We start from the raw sequence: 24,363 nt of genomic DNA on the forward strand, positions 1-24,363 counted from the left end.
GGCGCTGTTCTGTAGGGAGTTGTGGAGGGGATTCAGTAGGGGGCGCTCTCCTCTCTGATTAAAATGCCCCAAAGTGGTGGTAGTGGGGGATGCTGTGCTGGGAATGGTGTTGGTGGCTCAGTAGGGGGCGCTCTGCCCTCTGAGTCAGCGCTGAGCCCAGTACAATGCTGGGAGGCTCTATGAGTGGGCTGGCGCAGTAGGGGGCGCTCGCCGCTACATGTAGAAATTGACAGCTTGAGCCATGTAATCATTTTTCAAACATATCATAGTAATAATTAGCACTTCCTGTCTGCAAACCACACCGCCGATCCCACCCAACTCCCCTCGCATATCGTGACCCCCGTAACAGATGGGGAACAGAGGTGCAAAGGGGGCGGGCTTTGGGGGCGCACATTAAAGAATAGTAATACCCACAGCGTACTTGTTAGCAGTAGATGCAGCACAGAGTGGGTAAGTAATTTGCCCCAGGACAGAGCTGGGAAGAGAACCCAGGTCTTCTCAGCTCTGTCCACTAGGCCACACTGCCTTCCAAGTTGCCAGGTTAATTCTACAGATCACCACCCAATTTTAGCTCATTTGGTACCCGAAAAGAAATAGCAGGAGCAGGTTCTGCTTCGTATTTTGTGCCCTGGCTTCAACCCCTGATGCTTCTGATGCCCATCATCGGCTGGAACTTGCAGACCGTGCCCTTGGATCTGAGGGTCTTCAGCCCCTTCCTGGCTCTGGTCTTTTGGAAGCAGTCCCTCTTGAGGTGTCCTAGATGTGGGGAGAAAAGGCAGGACTCTGGGGTCCCATTCAAGAGGTGTGAAGCGCCATGACTGAACCAACTCTTCCTTCTCCGGGGCACAAACACACCCGCAACGTCCCGGTGAAATAATTAAAAGCAGTTTTAATCGAACAGAGCTGAGAGTACACCGGGCAACACACAGATTTGTAAAGCAAATTGTGTACATCTGAACAATCGTAGAACAGGAGGATGAAATAAATAGCGACACACACACACAGAGCTGCTTTTTGTTGTCGTTTTTGAAAAAAATAAATCAGAGTGCTTTGTGCCGAAACGACACGCACCGCTTTTAAAACGCCCTTCGACCCAGGACTTTGGGGTGGTTTCTTAAAGTCAATGACATTATCATTTCGTATGTACAGTGAAAACACCCCCAGGGCATATCCCTTCTGTGAAGCAGAAGCTCCACTGATATCTCCCACCAGCACACAATGGATACATCAAACTGACCTCGTGGGCAGCCGATTGGGGGTTCTAGGTCATGATTCAGCTCCCAGTTTGAAATGCTGCCCTTTGCTGAGAGAGGGCGGCAGTGAAATCCGCACACAATGCTGTACCGACGACAGGATGGCCTTGCTGATTGGGATGTAAGCTGTGTGCTAGTCAAAGCGCTCGGAAATCCCGTTCCGTTGCCTGGACAAAGCGAGGCCTCTCGGAGAAGCAAAATAAAGCGGCGAGGTTTTGTTTTGTGGCTCTTAGGTGAGATGGTTCCAAATCTTTATGCAGGTGATTGTCCCTGGTGAGGCGCCTCCATGCTGGCCACTGGGAGCAGGATACAGGGAGAGGGAGAAAGGGATTAATCAGCCAGCTTGAGGTCTCCCAAACTGGCACCGTCCTGCATCCATTCTCCTGGGCACCCAAGGGCAAACTAAGGTCATTGGCCCTCATGAGGGGATCCCAAGGAGGGAGTGCCCTGGTCCCTTGGGGCCGATGGATTTCCCTGTTAAAGTGTATCCCAATGGGTGGGAATCTCCTGAAGGTGATGGTTTGTTTAGGCAGCAGTTTTTATAGCTTGTGGGATGGCAATGTTCGTTTCGGTTATTTGCTGAGGTGTTAGGCTGCAGGGCAAAAATCTGACCGTGAAATCACGGGGCACTGGTGGCATTCCACACGGCACTGGCAGAGACGTTGGGTTGACAGCAAGTTGGGCATCCCACATCGGCTTGTTTCCCTGGAATCTGATGAATGCCATTCCTGGATCTGCTTGCGCTCGTTTCATTCTCTTTAGAGTTCACTTTTCATATCAGATCCCTCTGCACCCTGGAGCAGGTGAGCGTTGTTTGACTCTGCTCATTGTAAACGGGTTCATTTGAATCAGGTTCTACGTGGCAGCTCTAGTGCAGGGAATCCCATCCGGGTGGAAAACAAGGAGTTCCTGGGTCCCATTCCTGGCTCTGACACGCCGTCAGCAAAGTACTGAGCCACTGCCTTGTTCCTGGAGCTGGGCGCCACGTTTTTATTGAAATATTGTTTTGCCGATATCAAAATGCTGAGAAAAAGTGTCAATTTGACAATGGTGCGTTTGGCAAAACCTCCCCCTACGAAGCAATTTGATATTATCCTCGCTCGACATTTTTGGTGTGGACTGCTGTGATTTTTCAGTTTGAAATGATTTTTGACATGCAATGTATTGCGTTTTCTTATATTTTTAAAAAAGGTGAAAGGGTTTCCAAAGGTTGAAATTGAAATGAAATGTTTTGATTTTACCAACATGAAACCCATGGACCCAAAGTGATTTTTCCTCCCAGAATTTCCTTTCGCAGGAAAATTAGATTTTGTTTGTTTGTTACAGGTTTGGAAGGGAACAAATTTAGAAACTATGAAATTCCCTTTGAAATGGAAAATCCAGGTTCTGCCCAGCTCTACTCATTTCTCCACAATGCTGCAGCACCCCGGAATTATTTTGGGGAAGTCCTGTCTATGGCCTGTATTGTACCGGAGATCAGACTAGATGATCACAAGGGACCCTTCTGGCCTTGGTATCTATGAACTTCTGTCTTCAGGTTGTGACCTGGCTTGGATGCCATGATGTTGCTGCATCATCATGTGCTGGTGAATCACCCCAATGAGAGAGCAACATCTTCAAGTTAGAACATGGTAACTCTGACCCTCAGCATCAATTTAGGGCTTTTTCAATGACTTGTGGGTCATGAAGCAATTTCTGGGCATGTGGCAGTTGGTCATGGGTGGGCCTAAAAGGTCCAGAGATGGAGCTCAGTTCAGGGAACGTCCTGAAGGTTGGATGGAGGTTTTCATTGTGTATTTTCTTCTTCTCCTCTCTAGCACCTTTTATTCCAGGATAACAAAGGGTTTTGTGAATATTAATGTGAAGCCTCAAAACTCACTTTTATGGAAGTATCATTAGCTCCACTTTATAGTGGAGAAAACTGAGCCACAGAAAGGTGAAGTGACTTGCCCAAGGTCCTACAGTGAGTCAGTGGCAGAGTGGGGATTAGAAGCCAGGGGTCCTCAGGAATGATGCATCTCCTAAAGCAGAAGGAACCTAGTCTAGTCAGCCCTTTAACCATTACACCACCCTGCCCTTTAAGAAGTGTACTATCCTTGCCCTTATTAGAACTGTTTGTAATGGCAACACTGATGAAATCTTGGCCCCCGTGCAGTTAATAGCAAAACACCCATTGACTTCAGTGGGGGGTCAGAATTTCACCCCATGTCGGTAAATTTTGCATTGGGCCCACCTGCCCCTGAGCACTAACTAGCTCATGTTCGGGGAGGATTAAGGCGAAATGGGACCCACAAACCACACCCCTGCTTAGCCCCTTTGCCAGACAGACGATCCTTCCTACACCCCATCCATCCGGGAAATATTCTGCTGTGAGAACTGCTGGCTCATCAGCCACGTGGAACTGTCAGACACAGATGTGACATGCGTGTGTAGAGAACATGGGACAGCTCAAACAAGCATAAGAAATGGCCATCAGGGGAATCGGCCAGGACCCCAGAGAACCAAGCCTGGTACAGGCTCACCCTGTCCGGAGTGGTACTTCCTGGAATGAGACATGCTGCCTGGCTAGCATTGGGTCACCAACCCCGGTTGTCCTTCTCTGAATGGCACAGCCTTGTGAAGTCATAGATTTTAAGGCCAGAAGGACTCTGATGATCCTCTAGTCTGACCGCCTGCATACCACAGTCCTGAAAATGTCACCCTGTGATTCTGGCAGTAGCACAGGCCCATTTCCATGTAAAGCCTCCCGGTGATGATGAATTTGCCAGGTCCCTTGCTAATCTGTTCCAAGAATTAATTCCCCTTGGTGCATCTGGTTTCCCTTTTGAACTTTCCTGGTTGCAGCTTCCAGCTGGTGGATTTTGTTCTGCCTCTGCCAGCTACCTAAAAGAGGCCTCTACGACTGATATATTCTCTTGGCATTGGTATGGCTGGATAGGGCTTCTGTGTTCAGGTTTTAACTGATAAACACTGATCAAACACCCCGGATACAGAACCCCCAAACCAACCAGTGTTTAGCCAGTAACACTGAAAAACACCAGAAATGGTTTCTCAATTTGCGTGGATTTCACCCCTTTCCCAGCCCTGTGTGTTTACAGAGGTGATGTCCCTACTCACTGGCTTGTATCTATAGGCTTGTCTACACGGAGCACCAATGCGGACTACGGGAGTGTGACTTCTAAAGCGCACTAGGGTGTTGCGCATGAATTGGTCTGGGTAAACCTTGCTGGTGGGCACCAGTTTCCCTACTGCACACGAACATGGTGCAGTTTGCTACAGTACAAGGTGTATATCCAAAGGGAAAGCCCTGAAAATAACCCAGTTTTTGGAGAGCTACACAGAACTCAAAAATGGCTAAAAATACCCCTCCCCAATGAAATGAATAAACCCTGAAAAATAGGACCCTACTCATAGACCACAAATAAATTGTCCTTTAACCATCTTGGATAAACGAAGCAGATGCAGCGCCATTAGACTCTCACTGGAAGGCAGGTTTTGCAGATCTTGAGTCAACCGGATAGGTTTTTTTCTAAACCCTCGCCAGTTGTTGAACATCCTTTTTGAAGTACGGACACCGGGTCTGGATTAGGGGTCTCCAAGGCCGTAGACGGAGATAGGGCCATGGAGTGAGAGGGGTATTTCAGAGAAGATGCTGGCACTCTTGGTAGAACTGAATAATACCGAGCAAGGACTTTCGGAGGAAGTTCAGTACAAGGAGATGGGTGTAGGTCTGTCACATAGGGTTGGGTGGGAAACGGATTCCCCGTCCCATGAACCTTTTTCGGATTTTGAACATTTTTCCTGTCCCAAGTTAGGTTCGAGAGTTCCACTTTTCATCCCTTTCATGACCCCCCTCACAACCTCCCTCCCCCAAATTTCACTTCGGGCCAATTGAAACATTTATTTCAATTTCAACCATTTTTTAAAAATGTCATTACTCTAATTAGCTTTAATTTCTGAACAAAAAGTGCTTTTGACTTGGAAAACCATTTAGAAAACGTCAAAACGGGACCCTTCTGGAACTTTGAAACTTTCTTTTCAACAGCTGAGGAATTCGTTGTAACTCAGCTGTTCCTGAGAAATCTTGCAGTTTAGAAAAATGGACATTTTTGGAAGAAAAATCGGTTCATCGAAGAATTCCTGACTAGCTCCACTGTTACTCCCAGGAGTTTACGGGCTGAGAAAAGCAGGATTTGCATTTCTTTGTTAGTCATCTGCGATTTTTCCGTAGAGAAGGCACAAGCAAACCCTTCCCACAAACAAGCTAAAGCAGTTCAGGGCAGCTGGGAATATTTTCCACACAACTCTACCCACCAGAGGGTGTAGCCACACAAGGCCGAAGATCCAGAAATCTGGAGGGTTTATGCAAATGAGTCAGTATCCTCATTTGCATACTGAATGAATATGCATAAATATGCGGAAGTAGCTGGATTATAAAACTGCCGGTTTCAGGACATGCCACCCACGACTCCATGCTTTCTGTAGTTCTCCATCTCAGCTGTACCCCCTTCGGGAACAGAGCCCGGCGGAGCAGCTTGAGACCAGGGGGCAGCTCAGCCCCATGGCCCCTCCTGCCTCCCCACAGCTCTCCTGCGGGAATTGCGGCCTGAAGACAATGCAGCAGAGTTGGACCAAATTTTGCTTATGTTAGGAAAAAAAATACATCAAAACCGTGTGGTCTGATGAAGCATAAACCCAAGGTGCTTTATGTGTGTGTGAGTTGCATGAGTGTGAGTGTGTAGGTGTGTGTAGGAGAGTGCATGTGTGTGTGAGGGTGTGTGTGCGCATGTGGCTTTGGGAGAAGTTAAAAGATTTTGTGGCGCTTTTGACTCCCTCTTCCCACGGATCTGGGTGTGAACCCAAGTGTCCTCCCAATCCTCGTCTCGCCATGGGCAGAAGCCAACACCCCCCAATTCAATTTTCCCTGGTGTTTCAATGGGAGCTGCCTTCCTAACGCCAGAGGAGTGAGCGTGAGGGCCGGTCCCTGGTGCAGTGAAGACTCAGGCTCAGGTTACTCTCACAAACGCTGAATTCACACAGCTACGTGCGGGCCTGGCTGCAGGTCCTCGCCAGGCACCGCGTGCTGGGGTTGGGGGCGGGAGCAGGGTGACCCCAGTGCTGCAGCAGGCCGCATGGCAGGAGCTGCCGTGTGACCTCGCCAGGTGTCCCGCTTGGTGCGGGGCGACAGGGTGGATGTGGGGGGATGAATAATCGCAGGGTTGTAATAAAACGGAGGCATAAGGCAAAGCACAGAAATGGCCCCAGGCAAACTGCGTTCATGGCCCAAGCAGCCGGTCTGTCCTCTGGGTTAATGCACATCGGGGCATCCCTCCCCATCACCGCCGCTTGCAGAGGTTCTTCAGGGCATCGGCGCTGGCAGCAGGAGCCTGGAAGCAGCGTTTAGCAGCCTTAACCCCCAGAACGGGTTAGCAGCGCCATGGGTGGCAGTGGCTTCTGACAGGGCCGTTCCCGAGGTGCCATCGCCATGTGCCACAAACAGGGCTTTCACGACACCTTTGGATGCAGACCTGCCGTGCGGCCGCTGAACCAGAGCGAGGAATTTATAGCCACAGTGACATGCATGGGAATGGGGAGAGAGGCACGAACGCCGACAGGTCACATCCCAGCCACAATGACCAGCGCTAGCAGGACCGGGGCTCTCACTGGACGAACACGGGTTTCCGCGACACCTGCTGCTAGGTCAGGATTGGGGCGGATGCTGGACTCTGCCGGATCTCCAACAAACCCGGCATCACTCGGGGAATTGCTCTGCCCTCAGCCGGCCTTGGGATAATGTGAAGCCCTCACTGGATCATTGTCCTCAGTTTCTGTAGGCTTGCCAGGGCCACCAGATACTGTCCAGACCCACAGTCCTGGGCCAGGGAGGTTCTGGCCTCACAAGGGTTTGGGCGAATAAGATCTGGTCTCCCAGGGCAGACACTGGCGAGGGGTTTCTTTGGTGTTGGACAGTCCCCGCCGGGGCTCTGCTGTGCTTCGCTGGGCTCGTGGGGCTGGGGGGTCCGTCCTGGAAGTACATGGCCCACAGGCCGTGCTCAGTCTGCAGTGCAAGCAGCGGAGGCTCTGCTGCAAACCCCGGCCCCCCTCCCACGCGATGGCTTCCTCCCCGCTCAGACACCCGTCGACTGCTTGATGCTGTGGAAGCTGACGCGTGTCGGCGACGTAGGGATGGACATGGCTCTGGCCACGCGGGCGCGGATGGAGTGCTTGTCCTGCCACCGGTGCCATCTCTTCCGCACGGCGGAACGGACCTGCCAACACATTGCAGAGCACACAGGACATTTACTACTATGCTGCCGGAAAGGGCTTTTCTTAGACCTGAGGCAGAACTGGGGCAAGATTTCCCTCTCCCATTGCACGGCCTTGCAATACAGCTTAGAGCTAAGGGGCTGAAAGCAGGTTACAGACATCAATGAACTAAGCCCTCAAACTCCCCAGGAGGAAGGGACAGTTCATGGCATTATCCCGTTTTTGTAGATGGGGAAACTGAGGCACAGAGCAGCGACTTGACTTGCCCAAGGTCAGCCTGGAGTTCTGGGGCTTGCCTTATGCTGGAGATCCAACTAGGTGATCAGAGTGGAGCCTTCTGACCCCCAGAGCCTACAAATCTGCGAACAATTCTTATCCCAGTGTGCCGGGGGGAGAGTTGAGGCAGATGCGGGGGGCAAAGCATTTGCAAAAGGTCACCCCACTGGGACGTGGCAATGGGAGATTCGAGCCCAGCAGTTCTGACTCCAAACCTTTTGCTCTGACAAGGCAGCCTCCTTCCCAGAGCCAGGAGTAGAGTCCCAGCTCCCAGGCCCGGCTAGTCACTCTCTATGGCTGGCCACTGACCTCCATAAATCCCGTCTTTAAAGGCCTGACAGGAAACGAGAGCAATGAACCCAGCTCCAGGAACACGAAAGAGCGAGCAGGAGATAAATCCGGCCTTCGGCTATAATAAAAAGGGGTTAGCGGCTCAGAAACCTGAGGCTGTCCAGTGTGTGACGGAGGGCAAGCAAGCGATGGGCTCACAGTCTCTTTATTACTTGTCTGGGCCGCATCTGTGTCCGTTCTAACCTAGAGCGGCGCAGATGCCTTGGGTGCCTGGTAAAGATCAGAGATTCACAGACTCCAAGGCCAGCAGGGCCCATCATGCTAATCTAGTCTGACCTCCCGGATGCAAAGAGTTACTGCAGGAGGGCGGCTTATTGACAGCAAGGTGCGAATTCCACCAACGGGAACAGAAGCCGCTGGGGCGGATGAAACAGCCGCGTGGGGACAGATTTCTTAGTGCCCGTCCTTAGCCTTCCAAATATTTAACACCTGGAGATCTGGGCTGCTAACTAGCTGGCACTGCCGCCTTTCCATTCCCCTGGCTCCGAGCTACTCGAGTCAGTGCAGGGGACAGTTGTTTCCCACGGAACCGCCCCGGCAGGCAATCCGGTCTCGGCGCTGCAGCAGAACCAGGCCACACGCACCACGCAGCCCAGCAGTGTGTCCTGTCCGACAGCGGAGCTAGGAATGGGATCGAAGAGCCTGGTTTATGTAATGGCTACTGGGCGTGTCTGCATCTCGGCGCTTCATGACCCTGGGCGAGCACTGAAATTCCTGAGGGCTTTGAAATTCCCAGATCGTCTCCAGCGGGGGTCTCATCCTAAGCTGCCTGTTACTTGCTCACAGGGGCAAATGCCAACTGCTCGCCCAGCTTGCCCTGCTGCAATCCTATGGGAGGCCCCGGCAGCCCGGTGATGAGATGGAGAATCATAGACTATCAGGGTTGGAAGGGACCTCAGGAGGTTCTAGTCCAACCCCCTGCTCAAAGCAGGACCAATCCCCAGGTAAATCATCCCAGCCAGGGCTTTGTCAAGCTGGGCCTTAAAAACCTCTAAAGGAAGGAGATTCCCCCACCTCCCTAGGAACCCATTCCAGTGCTTCACCACCCTCCTCGTGAAATAGTGTTTCCTAATATCCAACCTAAACCTCCCACACTGCAACTTGAGACCATTGCTCCTTGTTCTGTCATCTTCCACCACTGAGAACAGCCGAGCTCCATCCTCTTTGGAACCCCCCTTCAGGCAGTTGAAGGCTGCTATCAAATCCCCCCTCACGCTTCTCTTCTGCAGACTAAATAACCCCAGTTCCCTCGGCCTCTCCTCATAAGTCTTGTGCCCCAGCCTCTCCTCTGCCCTCCGCTGGACTCGTTCCGGTTTGTCCACATCCTTTCTGTAGTGGGGGCCCCAAAACTGGACACAATACTCCAGGTGTGGCCTCACCAGTGCTGAATAGAGGGGAATAATCACGTCCCTCGATCTGCTGGCAATGCTCCTACTAATGCAGCCCAATATGCCTTTAGCCTTCTTGGCAACAAGGGCACACTGCTGACTCATATCCAGCTTCTCATCCACTGTAATCCCCAGGCCCTTTTCTGCAGAACTGCTGCTTAGCCAGTCGGTCCCCAGCTTGTAGCAGTGCCTGGGATTCTTCCATCCTAAGTGCAGGACTCTGCACTTAGAGACACAAGGGGGTTGCTGCTCATGGCGTGAGCTGCCTAGGAGAAGGCTCTTGCACCCACGGTGTCTATAGGTTTGGGCAGAGAGGACGCCAATGCTAAAGGAAGGGAGTGGGGAGGGCTGTACAGAGAGAGAAGGTCAAAGGTGGAGTGGAGGGTGGATTTTGAACTGGGTCCAAACCCGTGTTGGTGAGTGGGGTGCATGGGGCCATGCTTCTCTGAGGAGGGAGGCAGCATTCTGCACTTGCTAGACTCTGGAGAGCTGTGATTGGGGATGTAGCTGGACAGCAGCTGCTGCAGGGGACTAGACCTGTAGGAACCAAGGAGGAAAGAGACAGACGGGAAGTCATAGCATATGCGGGATGTTGCAGAAGGAAATGACAGGCAGATTTGCGACACAGGAGATGAGGGAGGAGAAGGGGAGTTCGGGGTGAAAGATCCACATGGAAAAAAATAGCCTCTCTCCACCTGCTACAAATTCAGTAGCTGGCAGCATCTTCCCCTTGTTCTGGGCTTCGAGTTTCTTTATGACTTAGACAGGAAACATGCTTTGGAACACACATCTCAAATAATATCATTGTTATATGTAGCCCTGCCATTGTTATCAGACGGCAGTGCTACATATAGACCGCCACATTCTTTTTCTTAGTGTGTGAGCAAGGTTTTAGCCTTGGAAGAAATGCTGTGTTGTTGGTTTTCAGATGCAGTTTCCTTGGGGGGAGCTGTTGCAAGTAGCAGGAGAGTTTGCTCTCTGCCTTAACCTCTGTAAGCAGAGTCTGTTCTGGGGATAGAGTTGGGAGCTGGGCATTGGGATTTTGGCTGTGTGTACTGAAAGAGGGGATTGCCTGTGTGCTATCTGTGCCCACCTCTGTTCCAGGACTGATGAATATACAGTAAATAAACAAATTACACCAATATCCCCAGCCTCCACATTACCGATTTCTCCTCTAACAGGATGCGGTCTTGCAAGGTCCCGACATCTGCTACCTCTCCACAGAGGAGTGCTGTTATTATTTACCACGTGCTGAATTGCCAAGAGGACTCAGGGCACACAGAGGAGTCAGGGCTGTGCCCCAAGGAGGTTGCAAGCTAGTCTGCAGGGAAGCTGATAACAGAGTCACACATCGGCTCCCTGGTCTCCAACATGCTGCATTAAAACCCTTCATGAGTAACCTGGAAAAACCAGCACTGGCCTTCCTTTGTCCCCATCTTGGCTGCCTCCTTGTAGGCTCAGGAAGGATTCCAAGCTGCTTCCCAACAGTCCCTCTTGGAAGTCCCACTTTCAGTTCCTCCACTGCCCTGGCTAATTTGCAGCAATGCACCCAGTCACCAAGACGTCTGTCCCTTCCCCTCCATGCTGATCTTAGCATGCGTTGCAAAGCCCCCTGGATTCCGAGTTCATCCCATCCCACATCTCCCCTCAGGGTTTCAAGCTCCCCAGGAGCCATTCCAGCACATTTATCTTTTCAGCCTCTTTCTAGCTAATATTCCTTCCCTGTTGGAAGTGGCTGTTGGGGCAGGAATGCTGTCACGTGATTAGAGGAAGAGACATGGAGTAGGACTCACCGGCTCCTATGCCTGGCTTTGGGAGGAAGTTCTGGTTAGTGGTTAGAGCAGGGAAGTGGGCGTCAGGACTCCAGTTGCACGGCAAACTCTGCCACTGACTCACCGCATGACCCTTGTCCATGTTACTTCTCGAGTTCTCTCTCTGTAAACAGGGGCCAGGCTAATTCTCCATGGGTGTGTTGTGAGGATGAATTGGTAAATAGCTGAGTGCCAGGCATTATGGCGCAAATCCTCAAGTGCTTCCACCAGAGGTTAGGAGCCTAAACACCTTGGAGGAGTTGGGCCTATTTAGAACATAAGAACGGCCAGACTGAGTCAGACCAAAGGTCCATCCAGCCCTGTGTCCTGTCTGCCGACAGTGGCCAGTGCCAGATGTTTCAGAGGGAATGAACAGACCAGGAGATCATCAAGTGATCTGCTCCCCTGGTTGCTCCTTGGTCATTTCTGGCCTGACTGACCACAGCAAACTGCCTGTTATCAAAGCGTAAGCCCTGAAGGGGCTTAGAGCATCAATCAGCCTCAGTGACCGAACAAACGCCCCCGCCTTGGTGACGAGGAGGGCAAAGCCAATCTCATCCTTGAATTATTAACTAGACCATTTTGCAGCTTTGCAGAAGGTGGGAAATGGGTTAAAAAAGAAAGTTTTTGAAAATAATAATAATAAAAAAAATCCATCCACCAAGATCCCAGGACAGAAAGCAGCCACGGTGGGTGAATTCTTTAGCAAACACCAGACTGTTAGCTCACAGAGCTGCTGTCTTGGGAGCTGTCTCTCCCCGAGGGAAGGCTATGGACGGGTACAGCAAAGAGATGCTGTCAGAAAAGGCTTTTTATGCCCCCTGTCCCCCGGGATCTGCTGTATCTGTCTGGTACTCAGCCATCCGTTCTTACAGCTAGCAAAGGTGTGAAAGCAATTGCAGGGAGGCATAGTTCTTAGTCCTGCCATGAGTGCAGGGGACTGGACTAGACGACCTTTCGAGGTCCCTTCCAGTCCTATGATTCTGTGCAAAACACGGAAACACAACTGATCAGCCCAGAGAGGGGCTTTGGTTTGGCCAGCCATGTTCCTTTTCTCTTGGGTCCCAATGCGCTAGGTTTGGGGAAACGATCCCTGTATTCAAACAGACGGTGCACCCGCCACTGGCGTGCCACCCCGGCAAACTCTGCTCATCTTAGGAAAGGGTTAACAGAGACCCCACCTAATGGACAAATTGGACTGGGGTCTCGTCGTGACGGTTTTCCCATGCACTGTGTCAAACTAGCCTCATGCTCCTTCGGCCAGCCCAGCGGCACCCTTTCTCCTGCCATGGGAGCAGAGTCGGCCTTAAATGGCCTCATGGAAAAGGAAGTGAAATGAAAAATGGGACCAAACTGAACATTTGCCTGGAAAGTTTCATTCCGGCCGAAATTTCCCAAGACCAAATTGTTTTTCAGTAAAAGCCTTTGGGGAAAATGTTGGGCTTTCAGGAAAATGTTTGGTTTCTGATGTGCAAAATCTGACCCTTTTCACCAAAAAAAACCCCCAACCCAACCTCCCCCCCTATAAATGTTTTTAAGACACTGAAAATATTTGTTTCCAGTTTTCCTTTTTTGTTGAAAAAACCCCCAAACCCAAGGCATTTTAATGGGAAATTCTGATGAAAGCGATTCAAGCCTGAGGTTTTCCCATGACGAATACTTGCCATTTTTTGACCTGCTCTCCCCAGAAGTGACGTGTGTGCGCGTCTCCTGCTTACACAGTTTCGTACCTTGGAAATTAATCCCAAGGAGGGCGACAGTCCCAGAATCTGTTCAGTACAGACAGGGATTGTAGCAACTGCACACAGCTGTGACTGCCTCTTGGCCTTCCAGACAATGCAGTGCTGAGTTTGTTCCTGAAATGCAGGGCTGGGAGCTGGTGTATTTGTGAATAGCGCCAATTACAAGCTCTGCGGGAACAGATCTGGCAGTGCCGGGGGAAGATTGCTCCCATTGATGAATTGACTCCTTTGGGACCACACCCAGCTCTGCCGATGTACCTCGGTCCCTGGCCTTTACCCCTTTACCCCTGGCTGTTTCATTTGCCAGGCACAGAGGGAACCGCCATGTGGGAGCCGTAAAGCTGAGAGATCCCCTTCCATCCCCCCACCTCACCAGGAAACGCTCACCTCGCTGTTCAGGAAGCAATAGAAGACCGAGACAAAGAAGCCCTAGAAGAAAGAAACACAGTCGTTACGATCTGTGGGGGACCAGGGCCCACGGGCTGCTCTGGGGCTGACAGCCACCTGCGTTGCATTGATCAGACATGTCCATTCTTGTCATATGTGCTTTGCTTAAAGCCCAAGCTCCTGGAGTCAAGTGATGGAGTGAGAATCTTGGCTGCAAAACAGGAAGTTTCTAGCCCTGGTGGTTGCAGAGAAAAGCTGGAAATGTGAGCGGGGTGTGACTAGGGTGACCAGATATCCCGATTTTATAGGGACAGTCCCGATTTTTGGGTCTTTTTCTTATATAGGCTCCTATTTCCCCTCACCCCCGTCTCGATTTTTCACACTTGCTGTCTGGTCACCCTAGGTGTGACCGACAGGCCCAGAAATCAGAAGGCAAAGAAATAGACTCCCCTCAATTCATGCCTTTAATCTCACCATTTTAAAGCCAATCTCTGGTTTGTTGAGGTGTGGAACCCGCCTGGCTAAAATCTCGCCATTTCACAGGGTTTCGTGTAGAACCCAGCAGTGAGGGTGGCCACTGGTCTCAATACGGCCAGGATGTGCATCTGATGCAACTTCAGGCACATTTTCCAGCTGGGAGACATGGCCTGCCGGTGCAGGCAGGGTTCTGGCCAGCAGGGGATGATGCCTGGCGCATACCCCTGGGACGCATACCTGGAACGACTGCAGGAAGGAGTTGAAGTAGATGAAAACCACCCGGGAGATCTCGTCTTCCCCCGGATTCACGAAGAACAGCATGTAGGTGATGCCCAGCAGCGGCAGCAGGACCAGCGTGGCCTTCACTGCTTTCCTGAGGAAAGAACACAGGGTTCGACCACGTCAGCGCCGCAGCAGATTCCTCCCCCTGCCACTACCCTGGGCAGATCCGAGCGGGGAGGCTGGGATCTCTGTCTCTTACTGGACAAAGGTACAGCAATCAGATTATTGTGAGCCAGGGGAGTGGGGCAGCCACAGAAGCTCGCTGGAACGATGATAATCAATGGGTTGTGGTAATACTGGGGTACGAACGATCTAGGCATGACAGAGTAGGTCGTGTGGGTGGGGCAGTGGCACTGTATGTGAAAGAAAGCACGGAATCAAATATTGGAAAAATCTTAAATGACTCAAACTGTGCCAGAGAATCCCCCTGGATAGACGTTTCATGCTTGATTAACATAAGTATAGCAGCAGGAATATACTACCGACCACCTGACCAGAATGTCAAGTATCAGAGGGGTGGCCGTGTTAGTCTGGTTCTGTAGAAGCAGCAAAGAATCCTGTGGCACCTTATAGACTAACAGACGTCTGTTAGTCTATAAGGTGCCACAGGATTCTTTGCTGCTGACCAGAATGGTGCCTGTGAAATACTCAGGAAGATTAGGGAGGCTACACAAACAGAAACCCCAATAATAATGGGGGATTTCAGCTAGTCCCATAGTGACCGGGTATGTGTCACCTCAGGATGGGATGCAGAGAGAAATTTTCTAGACACCAAACTTTCTAGACTGGTTCTTGGAGCAGCTAGTCCTGGATCCTACAAGGGCAGAGGCAGTTCTTGATTCAGTCCCAAGTGGTGCATAGGGTCAGGTCCAGGAGGTGAATATAGCTGGACCGCTGGTAATGGAGGCCATCCTGTAATTAAATTTAACGTCCTTGTGGGGAGGAAAATATCAAAGACGCTCACCATGGTAGCATTTAACTTCAAAAGGGGAACTACATAAAAATGAGGAGGCTAGTTAAACAGAAATTAAAAGAAACAGTCACAAGAGTGACATGCCTGCAAACTGCATGGAAACTTAAAAAACCCCCAAACACATCATAACAGAGGCTCAAATTAAATGTATACCCCAAATTAAAAAAAAAGAGGACCAAAAATGCCACCATAGTTAAAAAACAAGGTAAAAGAGGCAGTTAGAGGCAAAAACGCATCCTTTAAAAACTGGAAGTCAAATCCTACAGAGGAAAATAGAAAGGTGCATCAATTCTGGCATGTCAAGAAGAAAAGTATAATTAGGCAAAAAAGAATTTGAAGAGAAACTAGCAAAAGACACAAAAACTAACAGCAAAAATAAAATAAAATAAAAATTAAGTCCATCAGAAGCAGGAAGCCTTCCAAACAATCTGTGGGGTCACTGGATGATCGAGGTGCTAAAGGAACACTCAAGGAAGACAAGGTTGTTGCGAGAAGCTAAATGAATGCTTTGCATTGGTCTTCACTGAAGAGGATGCCAGGAAGTTTCCCGCACCTGAGCCATTATTTTCAGGTGACAAACCTCAGGAACTGTCCCAGATTGAGGTGTCAATAGGAGGAGGTTTGGGAACAAATTGATAAATTAAATCTTAAGAAGTCACCAGGACCAGATGGGATTCACCCAAGAGTTCTGAAGGAACTCAGATATAAAATTGAAGAACTACTAATTCTGGTATGTAACCTATCACTTCAGTCAGCCTCTGTACCAGGTGCTGGGAGGTTAGCTAATGTAACACCAATTTTTAAAAAAGCTCCAGAGGTGATCCTGGCAATTACAGGCCAGTAAGCCTGACTTCAGTACCAGGCAAATTGGTTAAAACTGTAGTAAAGAACAGAATTATCAGACACATAGATAAACACTATATGCAGGGGAAGAGTCAACACAGCTTTTGTAAAGGGAAATCATGCCTCACTAATCTATTAGAATCCTTTGAGGGGCTCAGCAAACACGTGGCCAAGAGTGATCCCATCGATATAGTGTACCTGGACCTGGAACTAAAATGATTCGGAGGTGGAACAGCTTCCATATGGGGAGAGATTAAAAAGCTTGGGACTGTTTAGCTTGGAAAAGAGGGAGGATAAGAGAGAGGTCTATAAAATCATACTGGTGTAGAGAAAGTGAATAAGGACGTGTTTTTTACCCCTTCACACAAGAACCGTGGGTCACTCCAATGAAATGAATAGGCAGCAGGTTTATAACAAACATAAGGAAGTGTTTCTTCACACAACGCACAGTCAACCTGTGGAACTCATCGCCTGGGGACGTTGTGAAGGACAAAAGTATAACAGGGTAAAAAGAGAGCTAAGTTCATGGAGGACAGGTCCATCAGTGGCTATTAGCCAGGAGGGGCGGGGACACAACCTTGTGCTCTGGCTGTCCCTAAGCCTCAGAAACTGTCAAGGTAAGTGCAAAGGCATCCTCGTCTCAACCATGTGCTAGGTACATCCTGGGTCCTGTCCTGCAGGGGAAGCTTTTCCCAATAACATCAAGCTCCTGTAAGAAAGGCAGTCCCATGGGAATGAGCCCCCTAAATAGTTTTAAAAATCTGGACCAGCGTCCCTGCAAGACCCCTGGAATGGTAGGACTTGGCAATTGTCTCATTTTGGAACATGCTGCCCAGCAGAGGAAGGGTTAAATTTTCTGTGCCACGTGACGGCAAAAGCTCTGGCAGGCAGGTGTTTGAGCTGCATCGATTAATTCCTCCTACTTTGTCCTTTGCTTTGCTCCCAAGTGGCGATTTAATTCTCACCTCCGTGCCAGGATTGGCAGGGCCAGCTGTGGGGAGAAGAAAGGGTAGCTCCCACTGCGGGAGGCTTTTGCAAAGACAGTCATTCAGCTACTAATTGCTCCCTTTTGGGGAGGACCCAGCAGCCCGCAGTCTCTGGCATGGGCTCGCTGGCTGGCATTTTCAAAAGCCCTGAGTGATCAGGGTGATTATGGTTAATGGGGGATGTGCTCTGAAGTCACTCTGGTGCTTTTCAGAGGGAGACCCCAGCCTCTGAAAGCCTGGCCCATCACACCCCCTGACCCGTCGCGCTTGGCTGGCAGGGCCTGGCATCATTGTCCTTTTAGCCTGCGTCCCCGTCAGTGTGAAAGTTGCCAGCACCCCTCGGGGCCCCAATGCCCCTGCAGGAACCGGAGGAGATCATTCATTAATGAGGGCTCCAGATGGATTCAGAGACAGTGCTGCTGAAATGCAGCCACCTCTGGGGTGGGGCATGGCAAAGTGCGTGGGAGGAATAGGAAACGTTTGGCCAGGAACAGCAGGGCAAAACCAGAGCGCTCTCAGAGCCAGGAGCAGGGATCTTTACATAGGGTGGCCAACGTTATACTCACACGAAACCAAACACCCTTGCCCCGCCTCCTGCCCCGCCCCTCCTCCAAGGCCCTGCCTCTTCCCCGCCCCTCCTCCAAGGCCCCGCCCCCTGCTCACTCCATCCTCCCCTCCCTCTGTCGCTTGCTCTCCCCACCCTCACTCGCTCATTTTCACTGGGCTGGCTCAGGGGGGTTGGGTGTGGGTGGGGTGAGGGCTCTGGGAAGGGGTCAGTGATGAAGGGTTTGGGGTGAAGGAGGGGGCTCTTGGCTGCAGAGTGGAGCCCAGGGGTTCGGAGTATGGGAGGGGGCTCTGGGCTGGGGCAGGAGGTTGGGGTGCAGGGGAGGTGAGGGCGCTAGCGGGAGGTGTGAGCTCTGGTGTGGGGCTGGGGATGAGGGATTTGGGGTGCAGGAGGGAGCTCCGGGCTGGGGCTGAGGGGTTCGGAGTGTGGTAGGGAGCTCCAGCTGGGGGTGCAGACTCTTGGGGTGGGGCTGGGGATGAGGGGGCTGGGATGTGCTCCAGGCTGGGACTGAGGGGCTCAGAGGGCGGGAGGGGGATCAGGGCTGGGGCAGGGGGTTGGGGCGCAGGAGGGACTAAGAGATGCAGGCCTAGGAGCCGGCGTTACTAGATTATTGAACTCAGGGAGCTGGCGCCCAGGCCCCGGTGCTAGGAGCAGCCAGTGCCGAGGGTAGAGCCGAGAGGCAAGGCCGGGGCATTCCCATGCCGTGACTACTGCCCAGCTTTTGAAAGGCCCTGGAGGCCTTGGGCAGCCGGTGGCTAGCTGGGGCAGCTCTCCCTGGCACTTTATTCGTACGCCAGGTGAGAAGTGAATTTGGCGGGCTGTCAGTGGCATTCGGGCGTGCGTGCTGCTACCTGTACTGCATGGTCTCCGAGGTGGTCGAGGCTCGGAGCTTGGTCATGAGGATTCGGACGATGTTGAATAAGAAGATGAAGTTGATCTGCAAGAGACAAAAGGTGGAACGTTGCCAGGGTTTGCACGGCTCCCACGCCTCACCCCGCGCGCCGTGGAACCATCCCGAAAGCAGCAAAGAGTCCTGTGGCACCTTATAGACTAACAGACAGACAGACGAACAGTCCCGAAAGGACTCTGGAAAAAATAAAATCTAGTGGCCAGAGACCAGCAGAGCCTCTGCCCATAGCACAAGCCTTCTCTGGACACCTGCACTGGGTCCTGATTTCATGCCCACGGGGAATGAGGTTGGTGTTTCCTAGCAGGTATCCGTCCGTAGCATTAAGTTCCCCTAGAAGCTGGCACAATTGGTCCCTCCTTTAAGGATCGGGAGTGGACTAGCAGGCAGGATTGGGGTTATGGACAGAGCTGCAGGTACGGTGCTCAGGGCTGTAAGGGCAGTGGGTGTGGTGTCGCATCTCCTAAGCACACTGGATTTTGCAGGATGTGCCATGCGTTTGGCTGTCAGGCACAAGCTCCTCACCAAACACCCCACACCCTAGGGGACGGCAGAGCCCAGAGCCAGAAACCAAGATGCTTAAGTCTCACCGTGACTGGCTGCTGGGTCTGTTTCTGTGCCGCTTCCACCCCTTCTGTTGACCCAGGCCTCTAACGCGGCAGCTCTGCAGCTAATCCACTCAGCCACGAGGCTTTCAAAGCCCATGGGCTCAATACGTGTGCGCTTTAGTTAGTCTGCCACTAACCTCGGCTCCGACCAGTAGGCCACACTCCCCGCCCAGAGTCTGGACTCCTGCTCTCCACTGTTCTCCTGCAGGCTAGCAGTAGTTTGCAACCTACTGGCCAAGCGTGTGTCAAATCCTCCTCTAGTGGCTAGGCTGCAGAGCGTGTTATTTATCATGATTATTATGGTCACGCCTAAGGACCAATCAAGAACGGGCCCCTACTGTGCCAGGTGCTGTACAGACGTAGGGTAGTCGCTGGTCCCTGCCCCGAAGAGCTTACAAGTGAAATAGAGCAGCCAGACCCGGAGCAGGGAAGGGATAGAAACACAGAGCCCTGAGTTAGGAGGGGATCAGCTGAACAGGAAGGAAAGGGAAGGGCAGGGGATGAGGGGGACAGGGCAGGGGCGAGGGAAAGTTCTCTGAATGTCCCAAGGTTCCTGCTTTGGCTACTTTCTGCTCTGAGAAGCTGGAGTCCCTGGCTGGGTCCTCTCGGCAGCTTTCCCCTCCAGCCATGGCTGCGTCTGTCACTCAAACGCTGGGCCCCTCCGGCTTCCTGAATATTTCTGGGGCCTCTCGGTCGGTCTGGGGCCACCCGGCCGAGTGGTTTATCCTGCGTGGGGCCACGCAGCTTGGCTGCCTCCCTGATCGTGGAATAAGAAGGGTGGCTTGGATCTGGCTGCAGGTCAGGCCCAGGCATGTGTCCAGAGGGCCAGGACTGGCTGCCGAGAGCGGGTTTGGGCCCCAGTGAAAAAGTTTTTTTCGGGCCCCCCCAGCAAGGGCGGACCAGCTAAACAGGGCCCCCTTCTGGACTGCCAGGCCCCGGTAATTTGTACCGGCTTCCCCCACCCTCATCAGCCCTGGCCAGGAGAGGTGGATGGCTAATGCTTTAGTCCAACACAAGTCGCTGGGCGCAATCCAGGCATCACTGGGTGAATTTTAAGGGCTTGTTCTATACAGAAGGTCAGACTAGAACAGGGAATCAAATAGCCCCTCTGTAAATCTTATGTGGCAGAGCCCCTCCATTTAGAGATGCAGCCCAGCCCCCGTCTCTTGGGGTCCGGTCACCAGATGAAGCTGAAATCTTAATGCTGTTTCGCTTCAGCTGGTGGGAAAAAGCACAGCACACCCCCCACCCCAGTGATTATGAGGCGGGCATCAGACCCATCCGAGCCAGACTCACTGTGCACAGGCATGGCAGGGGGGAACAGGCCCTAGAGGGGAGCAGACCGCCCCCGAGAGCCGGGCCACCTGCCCTATGCCTGGTGGGTGCCCCTGGCACCCAGCGACTGATGTATTCATCTCAAGGCAGCAGGTCTGATCTCAAAGGGCTCATACTGTGCCCCGGGAGCCGAGCTGGACTAAGTGCAGCGCGCTGTAGGGAGGGTGGAAAAGCTGGCTGCACCCTGCCCTGGGGCGATGGCGTGGGGCTGGCTACATTGCCTCTGTAGTGATCCCCCTTGCACTGGGGGGAGCATCCCCCCTCGCTGCTTGGCACCTGGCAGAGCCAGCAGAGCTCTGGGCAAGTGAGCTACAATCTATTCCTTCCTGTGCATCAGCGACAGAACTAGGGTCCAATCAGCCACTCCTGTGAGGTTTTCAAGGCCCGGCTTGACAAAGCCCTGGCTGGGATGGTTTAGTTGGGGTTGGTCCTGCTCTGAGCAGGGGGTTGGACTAGAACCTCCTGGGGTCTCTTCCAACCCTAATCTTCTGTGAGTCTATGAAACTCTCTCAAGCCCCTGGGCCTGGCCCAGTGTATCAGACTGGAACGTAGCCAGCAATCTGGTTGACACACTACCGAGGGCCTCAGTTATTCCTTTAGTCCCGGGGATGCTGAAGGAGAAGGAAAAGACCCAGCTTGAGTCTCAGATCCCAATGGGTGTCTGTAGGAAAACGAGCTTTCTGGTCGTAAATGGGGCCCATGTGGTGTGGAATCATCGAGTTGCCCCAATCTTGCCGTCTCACAAGGGCGGAATGACGCGCACTTATAAACCCTTTCGCCTCCAGTTTTGGGGCAATTCATGGAGTCATTTCAATATGATAAAATTCTGGGGGGCGAGGGGGGTTATGGTTTTTCATTAAAAAAACTTCAAAAATAACAATGTAAGTTTTATTTTAAAAAAGCCATTTTTTGGGCTGGAAAAAAAGCTTTGATGAAAAAAACCATCAATCCCGCTCTAATGCTGATGGAGTCGTTCATGATTTCCACAGGACCCGGCCTCGTTCAGCGCGCAGGCTGGACGGCACTCGGGGAAGGGGGCAGCATCATTTAGCACCTGCGCAGCATTTTATTAGCAAGACATTCGGGAGGCAACTTCAGTATCACGTCTGGGCTTCGTTCCAGGGGAGGGGAGAGGTGGTGGGAGATGGAGAGCTGGAGGGGAAGGGTTACAAGACAGAGGGGTGGAGAAAGGGGCGAAAGAAAGGAAAAGAAGGAAGAGAAAGAGGAAGGTGAATAAGTGTCTGTGAGTCCCGGAGGCAATCGATCCATTGCCTGGCAGCTTCCCTGATTGCTGCTCCATTAACGAGGTGATGGGGGGAGCTGCAGACAGGGCCAAGCAAAAACCAACACAGATTAAAAGCGGTCTGGCTACCTAAAGGGCTGGGAAATGAGACGCCAGGGGGAGGCCAGTTGATACCGGTGATTAAAAGCGCTGGGTATTATTACTGATCGGCGAGAAGGGAGGAGTAGCCACAGGGGCCTTTCACGTGGCGTTTCCCCTCCCGCCACCACATCCCAAGTCCCACCTGCCCCAGAGCAAAGCCGTGTCTCACTCCTCCACATCTCCTGTTTACAAGGGCCGGTCAGCTGAGCAAGGACCAGACACAACGCCACGCGGCTGAGGTGCCCAGGGTGGCCTCTCCAACACCTTGCGAAGAATCCCGTCTGGCGAGTCCCGGTTCATTTCCTCGCCAAGCGCACTCAGATCCCAACAGGCCTTGAGAAGCCAGGGCCGGTCTGAGGCGTGCTGTGTGAGCTGCTGTAGCAAAGACGCGGTGGAACGGATGCTCCCTTTGGGACCATTTTAAAAGGAACTTCCCAGGCACGGGGAATATTTTGGCATCTCTACAGGATCAATCCATTCAAACAGCATCGCCCTGGCTTGTCACTGCAACCCCTCTGGGACGGGGCACCCTCTGCTTGGCACAGACCTATACATCCGGGCAGTGTTTCACTCCACCACCTTCGACGTACCAGTGCAGGCGCAGGATTTTCAGTGCTCCTCCATTTTACTGCCCCTTCTCCGAAGGTGGGGGGAGCAGAGATGCCTCCTCCCAGAGAACTTCCTTTTGTCAGCCCTACTAGCCTTTCTCTCTCTTCTGCTCCTTCTCCCGAGACGGCCTCCCTGTGCTCTTCTCTCCAGCCTCCTCCTTAAGGGGCTCATTTGCTTCCACCCCAATCTGATCTGATCTCCTCAATCAGGCCCAGGCTGCTCACCGGTGACCAGAGTGCTGGCTCAGCTGCTGATTCCTTCCACTCAAACACAAACCGCTCATCTCGTTTCACGGCCTATCCCCGCCTCGGCACTCGTTCGCTACCCAGACGCTGACACCCTACTCTGCTCAGCCAGAGACGCCGGCCTCCGGCGCCCGTTCGTGACATTTTCTAACACGCATCTTCGTGCCTTCTCCAGCGCAGCCCCTCACACTCCCCGTAAACATCAGCAAAACCACCTTGTCACCCTCCTCAAAACTCCCCTTCGCCATGAGCCTGAAAAAAACCTAGATGCCGGTTAGGCAGCTGGTGTGCTGATACCGTCTGCTGCCTGTTCTGCCGACCGGGATTGTCTTGTGTTCCCCTGGCTGTCGCAATGACCTGTTGTCTCTCAATGTTACCCTTAGACTGTAACTCTTTGGGGCAGACACTGTCATTGGTCTGGATATAAGTCGACAGTGTGCCCTTGTTGCCAAGAAGGCTAACGGCATTTTGGGCTGTAGAAGTAGGGGCATTGCCAGCAGATTGAGGGACGTGATCATTCCCCTCTATTCGACATTGGTGAGGCCTCATTTGGAGTACTGTGTCCAGTTTTGGGCGCCACACTACAAGAAGGATGTGGATAAATTGGAGAGAGTCCAGCGGAGGGCAACAAAAATGATTAGGGGGCTGGAGCACATGACTTACGAGGAGAGGCTGAGGGAACTGGGATTGTTTAGTCTGCAGAAGAGAAGAATGAGGGGGGATTTGATAACTGCTTTAGAAAGAGGGTTCCAAAGAGGATGGATCTAGACTGTTCTCAGTGGTACCTGATGACAGAACAAGGAGCAATGGTCTCAAGTTGCAGTGGGGGAGGTTTAGGTTGGACATTAGGGAAAACTTTTTCACTAGGAGGGTGGTGAAGCACTGGAATGGGTTACCTAGGGAGGTGGTGGAATCTCCTTCCTTAGAGGTTTTTAAGGTCAGGCTTGACAAAGCCCTGGCTGGGATGATTTAGTTGGGGTTGGTCCTGCTTTGAGCAGGGGGTTGGACTAGATGACCTTCTGAGGTCCCGTCCAACCCTGATATTCTTTGATTCTATGATTTGGGTCTGTACCGTGCCTAGCCCAATGGGGCCCTGATCTATGCCTTGGGCCTGGAAATGCTGGGAGAATCCAAGGAATAGTTAATGTTACTAATCTGGGCAAACCACGTTGCCATGGAATTCAGGATAGTGCCCATCTGGGATGGTTGGTAGACGTCCATTGCGGACAGCGAGCTGCCTACACTGTACAGCTGACCCGATTCAGACCCAAGAAGGCATTTGGCATCTGGGAGAAGCGGGGAGCAGTGATAATGCTGCACGGGGGGAAGGTTTGGAATTTGGGGGGGACAGACCCAGGGTTACAAGTGGGAGGGTGGTTTCCGGCTGGGAGAGGACTCAAGCAGGGAGGGCCTCCTACCAGCAGGGTGCAAAGGTGGGGTTGGAAGTTGGGGTGTAGGATAGCTTGGGGGTGCAGGAAGGGGATCCATTTTCAGTGTGATTTCCAGTTATTGTTTATATGATGGGAGCACCTGGAGGATCAGGGTGCAAGATGCCGTACAGAGAGAAAACGGCCAACGTGCTTAAAGAGTTTATCAGCTGAGAGCCAAGGGGGTCAGATTTTGCAGGGTGGTGGGGTTAGCAGCTGGGTCGGGATCGTACAGTTTGACGAGGGC

General features: G+C 52.1%; 1 protein-coding gene across 1 annotated transcript in view; it reads right to left on the minus strand.

The window, feature by feature from the left end:
* Nucleotides 1–6,429: 6,429 nt before the first annotated feature.
* LOC120385088 (corticotropin-releasing factor receptor 1-like) overlaps nucleotides 6,430–24,363 on the minus strand; it is an 81,734-nt gene continuing 63,800 nt past the window's right edge. The window contains exons 10-13 of the mRNA XM_039504210.1: nucleotides 18,453–18,538; nucleotides 14,190–14,325; nucleotides 13,476–13,517; nucleotides 6,430–7,522 (exon numbers count right to left, since the gene is read on the minus strand). Coding sequence (XP_039360144.1) covers nucleotides 7,382–7,522; nucleotides 13,476–13,517; nucleotides 14,190–14,325; nucleotides 18,453–18,538 — 405 coding nt within the window. The 3' untranslated portion in view covers nucleotides 6,430–7,381. The remainder of the gene's footprint in view (nucleotides 7,523–13,475; nucleotides 13,518–14,189; nucleotides 14,326–18,452; nucleotides 18,539–24,363) is intronic.

The sequence above is a fragment of the Mauremys reevesii genome, linkage group 17 (assembly GCF_016161935.1).
Source record: "Mauremys reevesii isolate NIE-2019 linkage group 17, ASM1616193v1, whole genome shotgun sequence".
Taxonomy (NCBI): Eukaryota; Metazoa; Chordata; order Testudines; family Geoemydidae; genus Mauremys; species Mauremys reevesii.